The following is a 22,349-nucleotide window of genomic DNA, read 5'->3' as shown; positions in this document are numbered from 1 at the left end:
GCCCCCCCCCCCCCCACCCAGCGCTACTACGTGGCGACGTCGCGCCAGCTGAAGCGTCTGGAGAGCGTGAGCCGCTCCCCGGTGCTGTCGCACCTCGCCGACACGGTGCTGGGCCGCGCCGTCGTTCGTGCCCACGGCCAGCAGTGGCGCTTCGCCAGCGACAACGCCCGGCACATCGACGCCAACCAGAGGCCGACCTTCGCCGGCATCGTCTCCAACCGGTGCGCTTGCGGCGGCGGCGGCGGTGGCGGTGATCGTGGTGGTGATGGTGGTGGTGGTGATGGTGGTGGTGGTGGTGGTCGTGCTGGTGGTGATGGTGGTGGGGTGGGGGTAGTGGTGGTGGTGGTGATCGTGGTGATCGTGGTGGTGATGGTGGTGGTGGCGGTGATCATGGTGGTGATGGTGGTGGGGTGGTGGTGGTGGTGGCACGGTCGCAGGGTGGCACGAGAGTGGTGGTGTGCTGGCCGTGTGGTAGTGCAGTGATGCAGGGTTAGCGAGGAGGGGGCAGGTGTTGCCACGGTTACCACGCTCGCTGCACTACAAACCCGGCGGACCGAGTTCGATTCCCGTTCATGACCACCAACACCATCAGTGACGATTATCTGAACCGATCCTGGGCCACTCCTCGGTCCACTCAGCCTCAAATGAGTACCTGGTGTGGTGTGTAGTAAACTTTGCCACCGGGGAGACAAAGGCGGCCGGGCGTGGTGCTGGCCACCCACCCCCTCGTGTGCCACGGTGTCGGCCTTCATAGGCGCTCCTCACTAACAGCACTTGCCCCAACAGTCTGGAATCTTCGTCTTAGTTTGTCCGTTGAGTGTGCGGTTAAGCATCTTCGTGAGCATGTGTGGGTAGGCGTAGCAGCACACCAACACCCACCAGGGTGCACGCACACACACAGATCTCCACGCACACACACACACACAGATCTCCACGCACACACACACACAGATCTCCACGCACACACACACAGATCTCCACACACACACAGATCTCCACACACACACACAGATCTCCACGCACACACACAGATCTCCACGCACACACGCACACACAGATCTCCACGCACACACAGATCTCCACACACACACACACAGATCTCCACACACACACACACAGATCTCCACACACACACACACACAGATCTCCACACACACACACAGATCTCCACGCACACACACACACACAGATCTCCACGCACACACACACACAGATCTCCACGCACACACACACACACACAGATCTCCACGCACACACACACACACAGATCTCCACGCACACACACAGATCTCCACGCACACACACACACACAGATCTCCACACACACACACAGATCTCCACACACACACACACACAGATCTCCACACACACACACAGATCTCCACACACACACACACAGATCTCCACACACACACACAGATCTCCACACACACACACACAGATCTCCACACACACACACACAGATCTCCACACACACACACACAGATCTCCACGCACACACACACACAGATCTCCACACACACACACAGATCTCCACGCACACACACACAGATCTCCACGTACACACACACAGATCTACACACACACACACAGATCTCCACACACACACACACAGATCTCCACACACACACACAGATCTCCACACACACACGCGCAGCCCCACACTCCTAGCATCCGCTTACAAAGACAGAGGTACCCCGTATAGTCTTGACAGGCTGTCGGGGCAAGTGCCGGCCTTCACGGGCGCCGCCGCTCCCGCTCGCCGACGGCTCTTGCCCCGGCGGCGGTCCGTCGAGGCTCCACGGGTGACCTTTGTCTCCGTGTGCTCCCAGCTGGCTGGCCGTGCGGTTGGAGATCCTCGCCAACCTCATCGTCTTCTTCGCCACCCTCTTCGCTGTCGTCAGCCGCCACTCGCTGAGCCCCGGCATCGTGGGCCTCTCCGTGTCCTACGCCCTGCAGGTAGCCCCTCCCCCTCACCCTGCAGGTAGCCCCTCCCCCTCACCCTGCAGGTAGCCCCTCACCCTGCAGGTAGCCCCTCCCCCTCGCCCTGCAGGTAGCCCCTCCCCCTCACCCTGCAGGTAGCCCCTCCCCCTCGCCCTGCAGGTAGCCCCTCCCCCTCACCCTGCAGGTAGCCCCTCCCCCCTCACCCTGCAGGTAGCCCCTCCCCCCTCACCCTGCAGGTAGCCCCTCCCCCCTCGCCCTGCAAGTAGCCCCTCCCCCTGCCCTGCAGGTAGCCCCTCCCCCCTGCCCTGCAGGTAGCCCCCCCTCACCCTGCAGGTAGCCCCTCCCCCCTGCCCTGCAGGTAGCCCCCCCTCACCCTGCAGGTAGCCCCTCCCCCTGCCCTGCAGGTAGCCCCTCCCCCCTGCCCTGCAGGTAGCCCCTGCCCTGCAGGTAGCCCCTCCCCCTCGCCCTGCAGGTAGCCCCTCCCTCCTCACCCTGCAGGTAACCCCTCCCCCTCACCCTGCAGGTAGCCCCTCCCCCCTCACCCTGCAGGTAGCCCCTCCCCCCTCACCCTGCAGGTAACCCCTCACCCTGCAGGTAACCCCTCCCCCTCACCCTGCAGGTAGCCCCTCCCCCCTCACCCTGCAGGTAGCCCCTCCCCCCTCACCCTGCAGGTAGCCCCTCCCCCCTCACCCTGCAGGTAGCCCCTCCCCCCTCGCCCTGCAAGTAGCCCCTCCCCCTGCCCTGCAGGTAGCCCCTCCCCCCTGCCCTGCAGGTAGCCCCCCCTCACCCTGCAGGTAGCCCCTCCCCCCTGCCCTGCAGGTAGCCCCCCCTCACCCTGCAGGTAGCCCCTCCCCCTGCCCTGCAGGTAGCCCCTCCCCCCTGCCCTGCAGGTAGCCCCTGCCCTGCAGGTAGCCCCTCCCCCTCGCCCTGCAGGTAGCCCCTCCCTCCTCACCCTGCAGGTAACCCCTCCCCCTCACCCTGCAGGTAGCCCCTCCCCCCTCACCCTGCAGGTAGCCCCTCCCCCCTCACCCTGCAGGTAACCCCTCACCCTGCAGGTAACCCCTCCCCCTCACCCTGCAGGTAGCCCCTCCCCCCTCACCCTGCAGGTAGCCCCTCCCCCCTCACCCTGCAGGTAGCCCCTCCCCCCTCACCCTGCAGGTAGCCCCTCCCCCCTCGCCCTGCAAGTAGCCCCTCCCCCTGCCCTGCAGGTAGCCCCTCCCCCCTGCCCTGCAGGTAGCCCCCCCTCACCCTGCAGGTAGCCCCTCCCCCCTGCCCTGCAGGTAGCCCCTGCCCTGCAGGTAGCCCCTCCCCCCCCTCGCCCTGCAGGTAGCCCCTCCCCCCCCTCGCCCTGCAGGTAGCCCCTCCCCCTGCCCTGCAGGTAGCCCCTCCCCCCCCTCGCCCTGCAGGTAGCCCCTCCCCCCTGCCCTGCAGGTAGCTCCCTGCCCTGCATTATATTGCATTTAATTGCATTGCATGGCGGGGGTGGTAGTGGTGGCGGTGGTTGCGTTGGTGGCTGTCGTGGTTACGGTGGCGGTGGTTGCGTTGGTGGCTGTCGTGGTGATGGTGGTGGTGGTTGCGTTGGTGGCTGTCGTGGTTACGGTGGCGGTGATTGCGTTGGTGGCTGTCGTGGTGATGGTGGCGGTGGTTGCGTTGGTGGCTGTGGCGGTGATGGTGGCGGTGGTTGCGTTGGTGGCTGTCGTGGTTACGGTGGCGGTGGTTGCGTTGGTGGCTGTCGTGGTTACGGTGGCGGTGGTTGCGTTGGTGGCTGTCATGGTGATGGTGGCGGTGGTTGCGTTGGTGGCTGTCGTGGTGATGGTGGCGGTGGTTGCGTTGGTGGCTGTCGTGGTGATGGTGGCGGTGGTTGCGTTGGTGGCTGTAGTGGTGATGGTGGCGGTGGTTGCGTTGGTGGCTGTCGTGGTGATGGTGGCGGTGGTTGCGTTGGTGGCTGTCGTGGTTACGGTGGCGGTGGTTGCGTTGGTGGCTGTCGTGGTGATGGTGGCGGTGGTTGCGTTGGTGGCTGTCGTGGTGATGGTGGCGGTGGTCCCGGCCAAGGTGGCATTGCGACGTTGCCGTGCGTCTCCCTGCAGGTCACACTCACGCTCAACTGGCTGGTGCGCATGACCTCCGAGCTGGAGACCAACATCGTGGCGGTGGAGCGCCTGAAGGAATATTCTGATCTTCCCACCGAGGTAGGGCGCCCCGCTGGCCAGGAGATGTTAACAACCTCTCCCGGTACGCGGGAGGTCGTGGGTTCGATCCCGACCCTCACGCCCGCTGCTGCTGCTGTAGATTTGGGGTTTGCGTCTCTCTCCCCGTGGTGGATTTTTCTCCGGGTCCTCCGGTTTCCCCCCCCACGTTGAGAATCGACGTCACCACACGTTCAGGGTGTTTGAGAATCGTCGTCACCACACGTTCAGGGTGTTTGAGAATCGACGTCACCACACGTTCAAGGTGTTTGAGAATCGACGTCACCACACGTTCAGGGTGTTTGAGAATCGTCGTCACCACACGTTCAGGGTGTTTGAGAATCGACGTCACCACACGTTCAAGGTGTTTGAGAATCGACGTCACCACGCGTTCAGGGTGTTTGAGAATCGACGTCACCACACGTTCAGGGTGTTTGAGAATCGTCGTCACCACGCGTTCAGGGTGTTTGAGAATCGTCGTCACCACACGTTCAGGGTGTTTGAGAATCGACATCACCACGCGTTCAGGGTGTTTGGCCGCGGTAGATTCCCACGCGATGATGACGACGAGCCGCTTCGTCTGGCTGACATTTGTGATCGCGAGGCCGCTTCTGAGAAAGAGCTCCGTAGCTCAGTGGGGCCTTACCTGGTAAGATAGAAATTATATTTTAGTATTAGAGTGCAGTGCATTGCATCGCTTTGCAGTGTGTTGTATCGCAGTGCAGCTGATTGCATTCTATTGTTTGAGTTGACATCACGGAGTAAAACGAGCCCCGGCAACAGCAGTCAGGCCCCGTGGCACGCAGGGGGTTGTGGGAACCGCGGGGTGCGGTCGCTCTCGTCACGGCCCAAATCAGTCGCCCGTCCGCCACTTCGCGAAACACAAACGGAATGCACAATGACATGATTTAAAAATCTTGATTTTAAGCTTTCGTGACTGCAGGAATCCATACTCTTTGGTTCTTTCGCTGGAGTCACGGCAGTTTTTTCTTGCTGTGGCTGTCCCACCCGATGACGATTGCTTGCCGTGATCTCTTATTTTTCTACCTATTTGACTTCACCGACAACAAACAGAGATTTTGATTTTAAAACACAAGCAATCCACGTTCAAATAACATCATTAAGAAGCAATGAAAGCACGCGACTTTACGTTGACTACTGAGGGTTGAAGCGCGTGGTGATGATGAGGAGGACGATGCCCCCAGGCTGCGTGGGAGATCGCGGCCACGCGGCCGCCGGCGACGTGGCCGCACTGCGGGGACCTGGAGTTCGTGGACTACAGCCTGCGGTACCGCGACGGGCTGGAGCTCGCCCTCAACCAGCTCACATTCAGCGTGCGCGGAGGGGAGAAGGTGAGCCATGGGGAGTGTGGGGGGTGGAGCGTGGGGGGGGCGGAGCGTGGGGGGGGGGAGAGTGGGTGGGAGTGTGGAGGGTGTGGGAGTGTGGGAGCTCCCCTCTCTCCTCTCCCCTCTCTCCCAGGTGGGTATCGTAGGCCGCACGGGCGCCGGGAAGTCATCGCTCACCCTGGGACTCTTCCGCATCGTGGAGCCGGCCAGCGGCCTCATCCGCATCGACGGCGTGGACATCGCCCGGCTGGGCCTCACCGAGTTGCGCTCCAGACTCACCATCATCCCCCAGGTGCGGCCCTCTCACCCGGCATGGCGGCGGCGGCAGCGGCGGCTGGACAACGATGGGCCGGGTTGCTTCCGCTGGTGTCCTCGTGTATGTTTGTGGGGGTCGTGGTGGGGTAAAGTGTGAGTGCTTTCCCACCTCTTCCAAGACACCTGACCAGTGGAGCTGCCTGAGTAGGGGGCGGGGCTACCCGAGTAGTGGGCGGGGCTACCTGGGTAGTGGGCGGGGTTACCAAAGTAGCGGGCGGGGCTACCTGGGTAGTGGGCGGGGGCTACCTGAGTAGTGGACGGGGTTGCTAAAGTAGTGGGCGGGGCTACCTGAGTAGTGGGTGGGGGCTACCTGGCTAGTGGGCGGGGTTGCCATAGTAGTGGGCGGGGCTACCTGAGTAGTGGGCGGGGGCTACCTGAGTAGTGGGCGGGGGCTACCTGAGTAGTGGGTGGGGTTACCAGAGTAGTGGGCGGGACTACCTGAGGAGTGGATGTGGTCGACTGACAGTTCTCACCACGTGTCCAGGTTGAGCCTTCCCAGACACGTGGTAGATTTGCTGCTGCCACTGCTACCACTGCTGCTACTGCTGCTGTTATTCAAACTGCTATTGCTCCTCCTACTGCTGATACCACTGCTGCTCCTGCTGCTGCTGCTTCTTCCACTGCTTCTTCCACTGCTGTTAGTACTGCTACTACCGCTATTGCTACTGCTGATACCACCATTACCAACCGCTGTTGCTGCACGCTGCTACTGCTGCTACTACTGCTGACGGCGCTGCTACTGCCGCTGCTACTGATGCTTCCACTGCTGCTACTGCTGCTGCTGCCACTGCTGTTAGTACTGCTACTGCCGCTATTGCTACTGCTGATACCACCATTACCAACCGCTGTTGCTGCACGCTGCTACTGCTGCTACCACTGCTGCCGGCGCTGCTACTGCCGCTGCTACTGATGCTTCCACTGCTGCTACTGCTGTCGCTGCTGTTAGTACTGCTACTGCCGCTATTGCTACTGCTGATACCACCATTACCAACCGCTGTTGCTGCTACTGCTGCTACCACTGCTGCCGGCGCTGCTACTGCCGCTGCTACTGATGCTGCCGCCGCTGCCGCCGCTGCTGCTGCTGTCGCTGCACAGGAGCCAGTGCTGTTTGCGGGCTCGCTGCGCTGGAACCTGGATCCGTTTGGCCGGCACGAGGATGCGGAGCTGTGGCAGGTGCTGCGCATGGCGCACCTCGAGGACTTCGTGCAGCAGCTGGCCGGCGGGCTGGACCACACGTGCTGCGAGGGGGGGGAGAACCTCAGGTGGGTGTACGTGTGTACGTGCGTGTGTACGTGTGTGTGTGTACGTGTGTGTGTACGTGTGTGTATACGTGTGCGTGTGTACGTGTGTATGTGTGTGTACGTGTGTATGTGTGTGTACGTGTGTGTGTGTGGGGAGCGGTAGTGTAGCGGTTAGCGCGCTGCGCTATAAACCCGACGACCCGGATTAGATTCCCGCTCACGGCCAACACCAGTGAAGATTATCTGAACCGGTCTCGGGCATCCCCTAGGTCGACTGAGCCTCAAATGAGTACCTGGTGCGGTGTGTAAACATCACCACTGGGGAGACAAAGGCGGTCGGGGGTGGTGCTGGCCACCCACCCCCTCGTGTGCCGTGCCGGTCTTCATAGGTGCTCGCTAACAGCACTTGCCCCAACAGGCTATACGGGGGGATCTTTGTGTTTGTTTGTGTGTGTGTGTGTACGTGTGTGTGTACGTGTGTGTGTGTGTGTATGTGTGTGTGTACGTGTGTGCGTACGTGTGTGTGTACTACGTGGCCGGGAGTCGGAGCCATTCCTTGTACACCTCGGGGTGCGACAGGGATGTCCTCTGGCTGTCACATTATTTAACATCTATTTTGACCACGTAGTTCGTGAAGCCTTCAATAGCTGTACCGGGGGACCCACTAATGGAACATCTTCGCCAGTTAAAAACATTTAGGCTGGCCTGCCTACGATCCATTTTGGGTTTAACCAGGCTGGATTGTGTGAGGAGCTCGCTAAAATGCAGCAAGTCGGCACCGTGGTGGGTACAGCTGGTGGTGCATCTACCGGTCATCTCAGTCAGCCAACCCATGGCACCTGCTGGGTCTGTCCCGAGACCTCCTGCACCTAGCCTGGCACAGTAGGGGGTACAGCTGGTGGTGCATCTACCAGCGGTCATCTCAGTCAGCCAACCCATGGCACCTGCTGGGTCTGTCCCGAGACCTCCTGCACCTAGCCTGGCACAGTAGGGGATACAGCTGGTGGTGCAGCTACCGGTCATCTCAGTCAGCCAACCCATGGCACCTGCTGGGTCTGCCCCGTGACCTTCTGCACCTAGCCTGGCACAATAGGGGGTACAGCTGGTGGTGCAGCTACCGGTCATCTCAGTCAGCCAACCCATGGCACCTGCTGGGTCTGTCCCGAGACCTCCTGCACCTAGCCTGGCACAGTATGGGGGTACAGCTGGTGGTGCATCTACTGGTCATCTCAGTCAGCCAACCCATGGCACCTGCTGGGTCTGTCCCGAGACCTCCTGCACCTAGCCTGGCACAGTAGGGGGGTACAGCTGGTGGTGCATCTACTGATCATCTCAGTCAGCCAACCCATGGCACCTGCTGGGTCTGTCCCAAGACCTCCTGCACCTAGCCTGGCACAGTAGGGGGTACAGCTGGTGGTGCATCTACCGGTCATCTCACTCAGCCAACCCATGGCACCTGCTGGGTCTGCCCCGTGACCTTCTGCACCTAGCCTGGCACAATAGGGGGTACAGCTGGTGGTGCAGCTACCGGTCATCTCAGTCAGCCAACCCATGGCACCTGCTGGGTCTGTCCCGAGACCTCCTGCACCTAGCCTGGCACAGTACGGGGGTACAGCTGGTGGTGCATCTACTGGTCATCTCAGTCAGCCAACCCATGGCACCTGCTGGGTCTGTCCCGAGACCTCCTGCACCTAGCCTGGCACAGTAGGGGGGTACAGCTGGTGGTGCATCTACTGATCATCTCAGTCAGCCAACCCATGGCACCTGCTGGGTCTGTCCCAAGACCTCCTGCACCTAGCCTGGCACAGTAGGGGGTACAGCTGGTGGTGCATCTACCGGTCATCTCACTCAGCCAACCCATGGCACCTGCTGGGTCTGCCCCGTGACCTTCTGCACCTAGCCTGGCACAATAGGGGGTACAGCTGGTGGTGCAGCTACCGGTCATCTCAGTCAGCCAACCCATGGCACCTGCTGGGTCTGTCCCGAGACCTCCTGCACCTAGCCTGGCACAGTACGGTGGTACAGCTGGTGGTGCATCTACCGGTCATCTCAGTCAGCCAACCCATGGCACCTGCTGGGTCTGCCCCGTGACCTTCTGCACCTAGCCTGGCACAATAGGGGGTACAGCTGGTGGTGCAGCTACCGGTCATCTCAGTCAGCCAACCCATGGCACCTGCTGGGTCTGTCCCGAGACCTCCTGCACCTAGCCTGGCACAGTACGGGGGTACAGCTGGTGGTGCATCTACCGGTCATCTCAGTCAGCCGACCCATGGCACCTGCTGGGTCTGCCCCGTGACCTCCCACCAGTTAGCCTTCAAAAACTTCACGTGGCCTCAGCTTGCACTGAGCCTGGCTCTTCCTCCTCCTCCTCCCTGCTCCGTCTGCTGCCCCCACGCTGCCCCTGTACTCCCCTCCCTCCCCACGCTGCTCCCCTCCCCCCCCACGCGCCCCACCACAGCGTGGGGCAGAGGCAGCTGGTGTGCCTGGCGCGGGCGCTGCTGCGCCGCACGCGGGTCATCGTGCTGGACGAGGCCACGGCCGCCGTCGACCTGAGCACCGACGCCCTCATCCAGGCGTCGATCCGCTCGCACTTCGCCCAGTGCACGGTGCTCACCATCGCTCACCGCCTGCACACCGTCATCGACTACGACCGGTGAGCGGCGCGCACGGCGCGCGGGTGGGTGGGGGTGGGGGTGGGTGGGTGGGAGGGCGTTGTGGGTGGGGTGGGGTAGATGGGTGGGTGGGGTGGGAGGGCGTTGTGGGTGGGGTGGGTAGGTGGGTGGGTGGGGTGGGTAGGTGGGTGGGGTGGGTAGGTGGGTGGGGTGGGTGGGGTGGGTAGATAGGTGGGTGGGGTGGGTGGGGTGGGTGGATGGGTAGGTGAAGTGGGTAGATGGGTGGGTAGATGGGTGGGAGGGGTGGGTAGATGGGTGGGGTGGGTGGGTAGATCGGTGGGTGGGGTGGGTAGGTGCGTGGGTTGGGTTTTTAGGTGGGTAGGATGGGTGGGTGGGTGGGCTGTGTAGATGGGTGGGTGGGGTGGGTGGATGGGTGGGTGGATGGGTGGGTGGGTGGGGTGGGTGGATGGGTGGGTGGATGGGTGGGTGTAGTGGGTAGATGGGTGGGTAGATGGGTGGTTAGATGGGTGGGGTGGGTGGGTAGATCGGTGGGTGAGGTGGGTGGGGTGGGGAGATCGGTGGGTGGGGTGGGTGGGGTGGGGAGATCGGTGGATGGGGTGGGGAGATGGGTGGGTGGGGTGGGTAGATCGGTGGGTGAGGTGGGTGGGGTGGGGAGATCGGTGGGTGGGGTGGGTGGGGTGGGGAGATCGGTGGGTGGGGTGGGGAGATGGGTGGGTGGGCTGGGTAGATCGGTGGGTGAGGTGGGTGGGGTGTGGAGATCGGTGGGTGGGGTGGGTAGATCGGTGGGTGGGGTGGGTAGATGGGTGGGTGGGGTGGGTGGGTGTTGTAGTGGCGGTCACGGTGGTGACAATTAGCGCTGGTGGAATATTTAGTTATACTGGAGGAATCCGATGAGCTATAAAGCTCTTTATTGCACATATTGACCAGCGGGGGCACGGCGTCAAAACGTTACCAACAAGACACAGCACGACAAGCACGACGGTGGTGCAGGAACGGAAAAACGAATCGTCCAGGCAAAGCCCACTGATGTAGGAACAGCCCACTGAGGTTAGCGCGTGGGCCCCGGGGAATTGTTGTTGTTGACACTGCCCACGCCCGTCTCGCGTCACGTTGTCCCTCCAGAGAGAGAGATGAGAGAGCACGGTGGCGCGTGTAGTGGTGTAGTGTAGTGGTGTAGTAGTGGTGTAGTGTAGTGGTGTAGTAGTGGTGTAGTGTAGTGGTGTAGTAGTGGTGTAGTAGTGGTGTAGTGTAGTGGTGTAGTGTAGTAGTGGTGTAGTAGTGTAGTGTAGTGGTGTAGTGGTGGTGTAGTGGTGTAGTGTAGTAGTGGTGTAGTAGTGTAGTGGTGTAGTGTAGTGGTGTAGTAGTGTAGTGGTGTAGTGTAGTAGTGGTGTAGTAGTGTAGTGGTGTAGTGTAGTGGTGTAGTAGTGGTGTAGTAGTGTAGTGGTGTAGTGTAGTGCTGTAGTGTAGTGGTGTAGTGTAGTGGTGTAGTAGTGTAGTGGTGTAGTGTAGTGGTGTAGTAGTGGTGTAGTGTAGTGGTGTAGTAGTGTAGTGGTGTAGTAGTGTAGTGGTGTAGTAGTGTAGTGTTTAGTAGTGTAGTGTTTAGTGGTGTAGTGGTGTAGTGTAGTAGGGTAGTGGTGTAGTAGTGGTGTAGTGTAGTGGTGTAGTAGTGTAGTGGTGTAGTAGTGTAGTGTTTAGTAGTGTATAGTAGTTTGTATGTGTGTATGTTGAACTTCTTTTGCACCGTACATAGCCAACCGCACGCAAATCGGAGATGCAGGGGAAGGACAACAATCTAAACACAAAAAGCAGTTCTAAAGAAATGAGATTGTCAATCTCGATTATGATTTAAAAGTGCACAGCTCCAGTGGCTTCCTAATATCCAGACGGCCATGGAAGCGCATCTGAAAGCGCCGCGATGCGGTGACCACCGTCTTTGATCGATGGCCAGTCAAAAGCCACAAATGCAGACGTACACAAATGCACAAATATGCGAGTACACATATAAACCTTATGGCGGAACTCCGGGGTGCCATAAGCCCCCGGCTCTCGCATAAACTGCGTTGCGACGTCATTTTACGTCCGTTGAAGGCGAACGATACGGCAATATATTCCTCTCGACGAGCTCAACACGATGCGCTAATCAAAGTTCCAAAGTTGTGTTTCTTCTGCCGTGTCGCCCTCGCTGCGCTTGGACGACACGGCAGAATGGTCCACACCAGGTGGGTCGCGCCGTTTATGTTTGCGGTGGGACGGAGTCGCCATCAATTAATTAATTAATTGCTATTTTGACTACCGTTTATTCGGGACCCCCCCGGGGTCCCGCCATGAGGTTCACATAAACAAGCACACATCCACAACCGCACAAGCACACCAGCCCTCATGCATTGACGCCACAAGCCGGGCAAGTCCAGTTCACTGAGCGAGCCTCCGCGCTGCGGCCCTGCCGTTGCTCGCAGGCTGCTGGTGCTGGACGCCGGGCGCATCGTGGAGTACGACTCCCCCCAGGCACTGCTGGAGCGGCGTGGCGTCTTCTACAGCCTGGCCAAGGAGGCAGGGGTGCTGTGAGCCCTCGGGAGGCGTGCCGCCACTGGGAAGTGCGGGTGGCGGACGGGGCGAGGAAGAGGCGGTGGTGGCGGGGTAGGTGGAGGAGGAGGTGGCGGTGCAGAGATGTCGCTTCTGGAATGCTCTGCTGGCTGAGGAGCCTCACGGCTGCAGATCTACGTCAAGGGGCTGCCTTGGAAGATGACGCCATGGACCCCACGGAAGCCTCAACTCTCAGTGGGCCTCCCAGCCCGCCACGGGGCGGCCTCCCAGCCCGCCACGGGGCGGCCTCCTTGTACAGCACGGTGTGGCCTCCTTGTACAGCACGGTGTGGCCTCCTTGTACAGCACGGTGTGGCCTCCTTGTCCGACACGGGGGCGGCCTCCTTGCCCGACACGGGGGCGGCCTCCTTGCCCGACAAAAGGCGGCCTCCCCGCCCTCCACGAGGCGGCCTCTTTGTCTGCCGCAGTGCGGCCTCCTTGTCCGCAACGGGTCGCGTGCCACGGTGGGCGGTTGTCAGGCGAAGCGTTGTGACTCTCAGCTGGGCTCTGATAGGCTAGGGGCGACGCTTGCGTTGTACGCTGGCGCTGCACTCGCGCGATCGCGTCGTCACGGGACGGAGACGACCCAGCGCCAACCTTGTTAGAGAACCGGCCCGCGGAAGCGGATATCACAGAGCTCCATCTGAGTTTCCTTTTGTCATGTGACCTCTGGTCTGGTACAGTAGGGGGGCAGCACTTTCCCAATATTTGTTTTTTCTCAAAAGTGGAATTTAACCAAAGTGCAAAACCAAATTTAACGTAGTTTTATTTGCGTGCAGTCATTTGTGACTAGGCTGAGACAATCAACTCGCTGCACTTGAGAACCTATGTGACTCTGTGGGTCTCTATGTGACTCTATGGGTCTCTATGTGAGTCTATCGGATTCTATGTGAATCTGTGGGTTTCTGTGAGTCCACGGATCTCTATTTGAGTCTACGGGTCTCTGTATGAGTCTACGGGTCTCTATGTGAGTCTACGGGTCTCTATGTTAGTCTACAGGTCACTATGTGAGTCTACGGGTCTCTACGTGAGTCTATGGGTCTCTGTGTGCAGTCATTGGTGATGGGGCTGAGACCATCAACTTGCTGCACTTGAGAACCCGGTGACTGAAATCCAGGTTCGAACCCAGGCTCTCAGCATTGCTGGCTCCGCGTCCCCAATAACGGTTTGAATCTCCAGTCCCAGGGCTCGAACTCAGGTTTTCCTGCAGTGCAGCCTCACTGGCCCCGGCACAGCCATTATATGCCTCCTGAGGGGGCTATTCGGCGCGGTGAAGATGTCATGCCTACCATGGCCGTATAGACGTATTGTCTTGATTGGTTGACGTTTCAATCTCCCTTCGAGGCCTATTTAAGGATTTTTCTTTTTTTACAATGGGGAACTTAAAGTAGTCTGTGTGATTACTGGTTACTTGAGTTTTTTTAAAGTAACCTAATCTGATCCCATAACAGGGTTCTTGTTGTTCTTGTTGTTGTTGTGTTTTTTTAGTTGTTGTATCCACCGGTAACAAGCCACTACTAGGCCAAGGTCTCGCCTATTTCTCCCTTTCCCCAGCTGCTCCGGCCCCGTCATTACCTCCGAACCCTGCTGTCATCTCTCTGCCACAGTCTCTTCCGCCGCCTCCTTACCACTCCTCTTCCTTTCTCTCGGACTCCACTCCGTAGTTCGGTTTGATTGTTTAAAGTATGGCGGACACACTCCTCACCAACACGTCGAGACAGGTCAGGGTTCCATTTTGTTAATTGCACTTCTGGAACACACATAGCTCCCTCCTTCATCCACAGTGCTATCCTTCACTCACAGCTCTTTCTATAACACACACAGCTCCCTCCATCCACAGCTCTCCCCTTCACTGACGGCGCTCAACCATAACACACATAGCTCCCTCCTTTCATTCATCCACAGCTCTCTCCTTCACCCACAGCTCTCTCTATAACACACACAGCGCCCTCCATCCACAGCTCTCTGCTTCATCCACGGCTCTATACCTTAACACATACAGCTCCCTCCTTCATTCACAGCTCTCCTCCTCTTGTCCCTCTGCCGACGTGCCCTCTTATCCCCACGGTCCCCTCTCCCATTTCCTCCCCCTCCCCTCATCCATCTCACCTCATTCCCAGCCGCAAATCACACATCGTCACATCTCGGACCATGTCTCCTCATCTCCAGCCACCAATCACAGATCGTTATTTCGTGCGGTTACTCCCGGTCAACTCGATCACGAAAACTCGGTCACGAAAGCTTTAAATCGAAAAATAAAGGGATTGCCGTTGGCGTGTAGGGGACTGCTGATGGTGTATGCACCGTTATGGAGGACCGTTACAAATGTATAGTAATCGACTTAGCTTGACTTGTTAATTGTCAGGATCGTTTCAATTTGACAAGACGTTCATTGATGTGATCTTGGAAATACCAGCACTTCACTGTGACCGTTAAAATTGTTGACATTTTTTTTATTTGTACCAGATAAGGTCCCCACTGAGCTATGTAGCTAGTTTTCATAAGCGACCTGGCCATCACAAATGATAGCTCAACGTTTGTTGTGAAAGGGACCTCGCTAGGGCAAGTTGTCCTGACAAAGGGAAATGTATTGTTCCAACGGTAACATTGTTCTAGCTTCTAAACTCATTTCCTTCGAACTGCTTTTTGTGTTCAGTTTGTTGCCCTTCCCCACACCTCCGATTATTAGCACGGTTGGCTTTGTACACGGTGCGAAAGAAGTTAAACACATTTACAAACTACTATACACCACACTACTATACACTTACACTATACACCACACTATACACACTACTATACACTCCAATGAGCACGCTTGGCCACATACGGTGCCAATGATGTTCAACACACACACTGACAACACATACGCACACACTGTGCTGTCTGCCGGCCGAGTCTGCCCCCCATGACATCGAAGCGCGGCGCCCCCCACCGCCTCCGCAACGCGGGGCCCGGAGCAGCCGCCCCGATTCGCAATACCCTCGGGGTGGCTCTGCGTGTGGAGCACGGCTGTTGATGTCCCCTTTCTCTCCACCTCCTCCCCCCCCCTTTGTCTCTCCCCCCTCCTTATAGACCCCCTCTACTCTTTCACAGCAATGGGATGTATTTCCCCGCCTCTCGCCTTTCTATCACGCCTTCCTTGCCCGCAACCGCGTCTCTCGTTTATCTCGCCGGGCGTTTGTAACTTTCTGACCCCCGTGGCCCCCTGCTGGAGACCCGTGAAAAAGAGCGTCATAGCTCATCGGATTTCCCCCGGATGAGTAAAGATTCTGATTGTGCTCACGTGAGTGCTTGACAACAATGCAATGGCAATATTTGTAAAAGCAAATAGAGGCAAAACACTTCACGGCGTCTCAATGCAAGATTAGACACTACGAATAAACCCTGTTGGCTTTGCAAACCCATATTATTCATCTGCATTTGTTTTGGGGCAGGATGGTGGTGAGATGTTAACTACCTCCCCTGGCATACAGGAGCTCGTGGGTTTAATCCCAACCCTGACGCCTGCTGCTGTATACTTGGAGTTTGCGTGTCTCTCTCTCTCTCCCTGTGGTCGCGTGGAATTTCCTTGGGTCATCTGTGTTTTTTTCTCCACAATTAAGATCAACGCGCGTTCAGAGAATTTGGCTGCTATACATTCCCACGTGATGATAACCCACTTCGTTGAGCTATCATTTGTGATAGCCAGGTCGCGTCTGAAAAATAGCTGCGACATAGCTCAATGGGCCTTACCTGGTAAAATAAAAAAATAAAATAGTTTACTTTAAGCTTGAAAAAACTCTGGACCCGCTTTTGAATCTCAGCAGATCCCGGCTTCATTAAATAATTGTTGCTGAGGCTGCCAGATATTGTTGGTAAGAGCACTCCACACAAACAGTGGGATCCTGTTTGTGTGGAGTGCAAACATTAAGTGTGTGTGTGTGTGCCTCCTGGCAGGAGTCTACGTGCCTGTATATGTGTGGTGCCGGCCACCCACCCCCTTGTGTGCCGTGCCGACCTTAATAGGTGCTGCTACTAGCCAACAGCGCTTGTCCCAACAGGCTGTTAAAGGCTACACGGTGCATCTTTTTGTATTTGTATTGTGTCGTGTGTGAAGTTGAGAGAGAGATCGCTGTTTCGCACTACAATACTCCATGATGAGTGGCTCCCCGCGTGTCAGTCCTCCGATGCGTTTGGAAATTTTCCCACCTTTTTGTGTCCGGGCTCGGATGGATTCAGTAAAATGGAAATGTATTGTTAGACGATGATGATCATGAAGGGGACGACGACGATGATGATGTTGTAATAGGTTTTTACCCTTTTATCTGGCACCAAAACTAACACCTTTATACAAGGGATCATGTTTGCAATAACCACAACACAAGCAGTCAAAATGCAAACAAAAAGAGACAACTCTGATAATAATATGCATTGTCCTTGAAATTGATTGGTCCACACCCGAGACGGCTTTTCTTAGAGCCTTTTGGCGTCATCTGGTCCAACACCAGTGGAGACTAAGCTCTAAGAAAAGCTGTCTCGGGTGTGGACCAATCAAATTCAAGGACAGTGCATATTATTATCAGAGTTGTCTCTTTTTGTTTGCATTTTGACTACTTGTGTTGTGGTTATTGCAAACATGATCCCTTGTATAAAGGTGTCAGTTTTGGTGCCAGATAAAAGGGTAAAAACCTATTACTATATCTTGCTACTGGCAAAGGAGGTCTCATAGTGATGATGACGTTGTTGGGTTTTGTTGTGTGAAGTCATTGGTGAACCGGACTGAGACATGCTGCAGCTCATGACACACGGCTGGTTTAATGATGTAACCACAGGTGGCTCAAACCTGGATTTGAACTCAGGATATGAGCAGAGCTGGCTCGGTGTCTCTGACACAGCCATTATGAACCTTCTGAGAGAGAGAGACCCAAATTCAGAACTTGAATCGTGAACCCAGGATCTAGGTAGTACTAGTCCAGTGTGTTCCACACGGCGCTTATGAACCTTCCTAGACAGAGAGACCACTTCTCAGGATCTTCTTCGTCTACTTTAAAATACCTTTTCCCCTGCTCCCCTCTAGGAGCCGTCAAACATAACCTCCAAAACCCACCCCACCTTTCCCTCCCTTGACCCCCTACCGCCTTCCCTGCTTCCCTCTGTCATCCCCACAATCTTCCCGTTCCTCCTAGCTCTCAACGCTTCCCTCGCATCAGGCATCTTCCCTAACCCCTCCAGAAACGCCATCGTCATCCCACCCCTTCTCAAAAAACCTTCCCTAGATCCTTCCATGCCTGCAAACTCTCGCCCCATCATCTTTCCTTTCCTGCTTCTCCAAACTCCTCGAACGCCCAGTGCACACCCGACTCGCTGCACGCGTCTCTTCTCACTCTCTCTCGCTATCTCACTCTCACTATCTCTCTCTATCTCCTCGCTATCTCACTCTCACTATCTCTCTCTATCTCACTCGCTATCTCACTCACTATCTCTCTCTATCTCACTCGCTATCTCACTCTCACTATCTCTCTCTATCTCACTCGCTATCTCACTCTCACTATCTCTCGCTATCTCACTATCTCTCTCTATCTCACTCTCTATCTCACTCTCTCGCTATCTCACTCTATCTCTCTGTCTCTATCTCACTATCTCTCTATCTCACTCTCTCTCTCTATCTCACTCTCTATCTCACTCTCTCTATCTCACTCTATCTATCTCTCTGTCTCTATCTCACTCTCTCACTCTCTATCTCACTCTCTCTCGCCATCTCACTCTCTCTCTATCTCACTATCTCACTTTCTATCTCACTATCTCACTCTCTCTCTATCTCACTCTCTCACTCTCTCTATCTCACTATCTCACTCTCTCTCTATCTCACTCTCTCACTCTATCTCACTCTCTCTATCTCACTCTATCTATCTCTCTGTCTCTATCTCACTCTCTCTCTATCTCACTCTCTCTCTATCTCACTCTCTCTCGCCATCTCACTCTCTCTATCTCTCTCTCTATCTCACTATCTCACTCTCTATCTCACTATCTCACTCTCTCACTCTCTCTCTATCTCACTCTCTCACTCTCTCTATCTCAATATCTCACTCTCTCTCTATCTCACTCTCTCTATCTCACTCTCACTCTCTCTATCTCACTCTCTCTATCTCTCTATATCTCACTCTCTCACTCACTATCTCACTCTCCCACTATCTCACTCTCTCTATCTCACTCTATCTCTCTATCTCACTCTATCTCTCTATCTCACTATCTCTCTATCTCACTATCTCTCTATCTCACTATCTCACTATCTCACTCTCTCTATCTCACTCTATCTCTATATCTCACTATCTCTCTATCTCACTCTCTCACTATCTCACACTCTCTATCTCACTCTAATCTCCTCCACCAGGCTGCTTTCCGCCCTCTCCATGCCACCGAAACCGCTCTCTGACGTCACTCGGCCTTTCATCTGTCCTCATTCGCTCGATCTGTCTGCGGCTTTCGATCTCCTGGATCGCTCCATCCTCTTACCCACTCCGTCTAACCCCCCACCCCTCCTCCCCGGTATCTCTGCGGCACCCCACTTCCCCTGGCTCCGCTCTTACCTCTCTTCTCGTTCATCCGCTGTCTCTCCTAGCCGTCGTTCTCCCTCCCCCCGTCACGGTTGGCACGCCCCAGGGTTCCCTACCGCCTCCTCTCCGATTCTCCCTCTACACGTCCCCCCTCCCACTCCAGCCCATCCTCTCTTCTTTCAATCTCTCGTGTCACCTGTTCGCCGACGACGCTCAAATCTTATTTTCCTTTAAGGCTCTGACCCCCGACCTTTCCCACCACGTCCCAACCTGCCTCATGGCCATCCAAACGTGGATGGCACAAAATGTCCTTGCCCTTAACCCTTCTAACCCCACCGTGGTCTACTTTGCCGGCTCTCCTCCTAACCCCTCCAAGTCTTTCCCTCCGTTCAGTCCAACTCAGATCGCTTCCGTCCAGATTCTTGGCGTCGCTTTGCATTCCTCATTTTCATTCGCTTCCCACATCGCCAACGGCAGTCGCACGCGCCGCTTCCATCTTCACCCCCCTGGGCCTTCACCCCCCTGGGCCTTCACCCCCTGGGCCTTCACTCCCCTGGGACTTCACCCCCTGGGCCTTCACCCCCCTGGGCAGTCACCCCCTGGGCCTTCACGCCCCTGGGCCTTCACCCCCCTGGGACTTCACCCCCCCTGGGCCTTCACCCCCCCTGGGCCTTCACTCCCCTGGGCCTTCACCCCCCTGGGCAGTCACCCCCCCTGGGCCTTCGCCCCCCTGGGCCTTCGCCCCCCTGGGCCTTCGCCTCCCTGGGCCTTCACGCCCCCCTGGGCCTTCACGCCCCCCTGGGCCTTCACGCCCCCCTGGGCCTTCACGCCCCCCTGGGCCTTCACCCCCCCCCCCTGGGCCTTCACCCCCCCTGGGCCTTCACCCCCCCCTGGGCCTTCACCCCCCCTGGGCCTTCACGCCCCCCTGGGCCTTCACCCCCTGGGCCTTCACGCCCCCCTGGGCCTTCACCCCCCCTGGGCCTTCACCTCCCTGGGCCTTCACTCCCCTGGGCCTTCACCCCCCTGGGCCTTCACTCGCCACTGGCTCCTGGTCGGTCTCCCTGCCCTACGCCCTCGCCCCCTCTCTAGCGAATTCAAAACTCGGCTGCAGGCAGCCCACCGTCTTTCACCTTCCCTTCACCGCTCACTGCTCCCCTCTCCTTCAACGGCTGCAGAAGCTTCCTGTCTATCAGCGCTGCTTCTCTACATTGTTCATCTTGGTTTTCAAAGCTCTGCATGGACTGCCCTACCTCGCCCCTCGTCACTGCCCCTTCCACATTGTTCCCTGAACCCTGCCTCACCCCCCAGCCCAGCTGCCCGGCCACGACACCACTCACTGCCCCCCGCTTCCTCAATCTCCCCTCATCTACGCTCAGCCGAGCAACCCATGGACCCTGTCATTACGTGCACTCACTTCGTAACGTGCCATCCACCTCTCACGCCCCAGCCCCTTCTATCAGCCTCATCCACGATCACGCTCCACCCGTTCCTCCTTCAACCCCCCGCACCATCGACTCCTTCCCCTGCTGCCCACAACTTATTCCTTTGCCAAACCCGATCACTAACGGCCACGCTACCCTCTACCCATCCTCCCATTATTTTGCCATTTTGTACCGTAATCGGTAAGCATTGTCAAGCGCCTTGGCGAAAGGCGCCTTTATAAATTCTAAATAGAATAGAATCGATCTCAGCAGCACTGATACACTGTGTCCGACACGACCATTAGGAACCTCAGCGAGACGCCCTGACCCTGGGGGATTGAACCAGAGATGCGGCCGCATGCTTTGCATTTCAAATTGAAATCTAAAATCACGGACAGGTCGTATGATCTCACCTTCCCCTGGGGGTGGATAAACCAATGACTGTAGGTAGCACTTTGTGTAAAGTGGTTGTCCTTTGGCGAGGCTTAATCCTCGACATGGGAATGTGGAATTTACACCGCTGAGTTTGTAATTTAATCTGCTGATTATTTTTTTGTGAAAGCGATGCGTAAGGAATTAAACGTGATTTGTTAAAATTTAAAAATATTAAATCTATCCTTTGTTTGAATTCATGCTTCACATACAGCATCTTTGTGAATGTTTTAAACACCAGCCATGATCTACCCACTGCTGGATGAAGGCCTCCCCACGCAGTGTCGGTCATTGGATTTTATTTTGACCACGCGGGCTGCATGACCCAGCCGACGCAGCATCGCCTGCCGGAGGAGGTCACCGATGGGACTGTGTCCGGGTCTCTCAAGGACTGTGTGAGCTCCTCACACAGTTTAGTTTCATAGTTTCATTTATTTATTTGGTACAGCCCTGTGAGCCATTCGGCTCTTGAATCGGGTGCAACCGCAACAAACAAAAAAACAAAAACACGAACAAGAAAACATCTTAAAGTGACTATGTGACTGTGCAAACAGAAAATCCAGGAAAAAACATCAAAATATTCCTGAAATATCACCGTACACCAACGCTGTGTGCAAAAATCCCAGTGGGATGCAAGTCAAACAACAACAAGAAAACTTAGATTAAGGCCACCAGTCTAACTCCGTACTACAATAAACAAAAACATGGCCAAGCCAAAAAACTTTTAGAAATCACCAAAATAAAGCCATAAATTCAATGTAACAGTGATCAAAGGAACTGTGACCGAATTTTTAACAATAAACTACATAAATAACACGTAACACCAAACACTAGAGCCACAGCTGGCTGCATGAGTCACTCCACAAACAACAGGAGCATCAGTCGGGAGCATCAACATTTTTCAATGCACCTTCAAGATCAGCACACTAAATCAAAATACAGAGAATACTTTGCAGCGGTCATCCGGAGCGAAACATTTTATTTTAGGCCACTGAATAGCAGTGGCAGCTAGGGAGGGGTGAGAGCTCCTCACACAGTCCAGCCTGCTGGTAAAACCCCAGCGGGGCTCGGAGGCAGGCCAGCCTGGACCTGCGCAGATGTTCGTAAGTCGATGACTGCCCGCATATGCGGAGGGGATGGGGAGGAAGGGGAAGGGGAGGAAGTGAGAGGAGGAGGGAAAACGGGGAGGAGCCAGGAGGGGGAGGGGCGAGGGGGGAGGGACGAGGAGGGGGAAGAGGGAGAAGGGGGAGGGGCGAGGAGGGGGTGTGGCTAGGAGGGGGAGGAGCAATAATTGGGCGAGGAGGGGGAGGGGCGACGCGCGCGTTCTCAACCGCGGCGACGTCACCCGAGCGCGCTTGTACGGGGTGACGTCACCACGTTTGCCGGTGACCCCATAATGCAGCGCGGCCGATGGTGAGGGCTGGTGAGGGTGGTGCGAGAGGGGGGAGGGTCCTGGCTGGGTGGTGAGGGGGGTGGTGAGGGGGGCGGTGAGGGGGGCGGTGGGGAGTGGTGGGGGGTGGTGAGGGGGGCGGTGGGGGGTGGTGAGGAGGTGGTGGGGGGGGGTAGTGAGGGGGGGTGGTGGTGGTGGGGGGGGCAGAAATAATAAAGCAAAAATAAATAAATAATATTGCGCGCTGCTGCTATGGCAGTGACCGCCGTCACCGCGTTGCGGTAAATTGCTAAGGCGGGCCGGAGAAGCGGTTGGCGGGCAGGTGA

At 56.9% G+C, this 22,349-nt stretch overlaps 1 protein-coding gene across 5 annotated transcripts in view; it reads left to right on the top strand.

Annotated features, from left to right (window-relative positions):
• The window catches only part of LOC116955202 (multidrug resistance-associated protein 1), a 98,542-nt gene extending 77,713 nt beyond the window's left edge, over window positions 1-20,829 (top strand). For all 5 annotated transcript variants that reach the window (XM_076052809.1, XM_076052811.1, XM_076052810.1 and 2 more), the window contains 8 exons: window positions 22-221; window positions 1,833-1,959; window positions 4,032-4,133; window positions 5,336-5,482; window positions 5,610-5,768; window positions 6,887-7,053; window positions 9,491-9,685; window positions 12,122-20,829. In XM_076052809.1, the coding sequence (XP_075908924.1) occupies window positions 22-221; window positions 1,833-1,959; window positions 4,032-4,133; window positions 5,336-5,482; window positions 5,610-5,768; window positions 6,887-7,053; window positions 9,491-9,685; window positions 12,122-12,230 (1,206 nt within the window). In that variant the 3' untranslated portion in view covers window positions 12,231-20,829. The remainder of the gene's footprint in view (window positions 1-21; window positions 222-1,832; window positions 1,960-4,031; window positions 4,134-5,335; window positions 5,483-5,609; window positions 5,769-6,886; window positions 7,054-9,490; window positions 9,686-12,121) is intronic.
• Window positions 20,830-22,349: the final 1,520 nt, after the last annotated feature.

This window comes from Petromyzon marinus, chromosome 58, assembly GCF_048934315.1.
Source record: "Petromyzon marinus isolate PM22_M1 ecotype Great Lakes invasive population chromosome 58, UKy_Petmar_22M1.pri1.0, whole genome shotgun sequence".
NCBI classification, from domain to species: Eukaryota; Metazoa; Chordata; class Hyperoartia; order Petromyzontiformes; family Petromyzontidae; genus Petromyzon; species Petromyzon marinus.
Note: the sequence above shows the minus strand (reverse complement) of the source record. Positions and strands in the feature narration are given on the sequence as shown.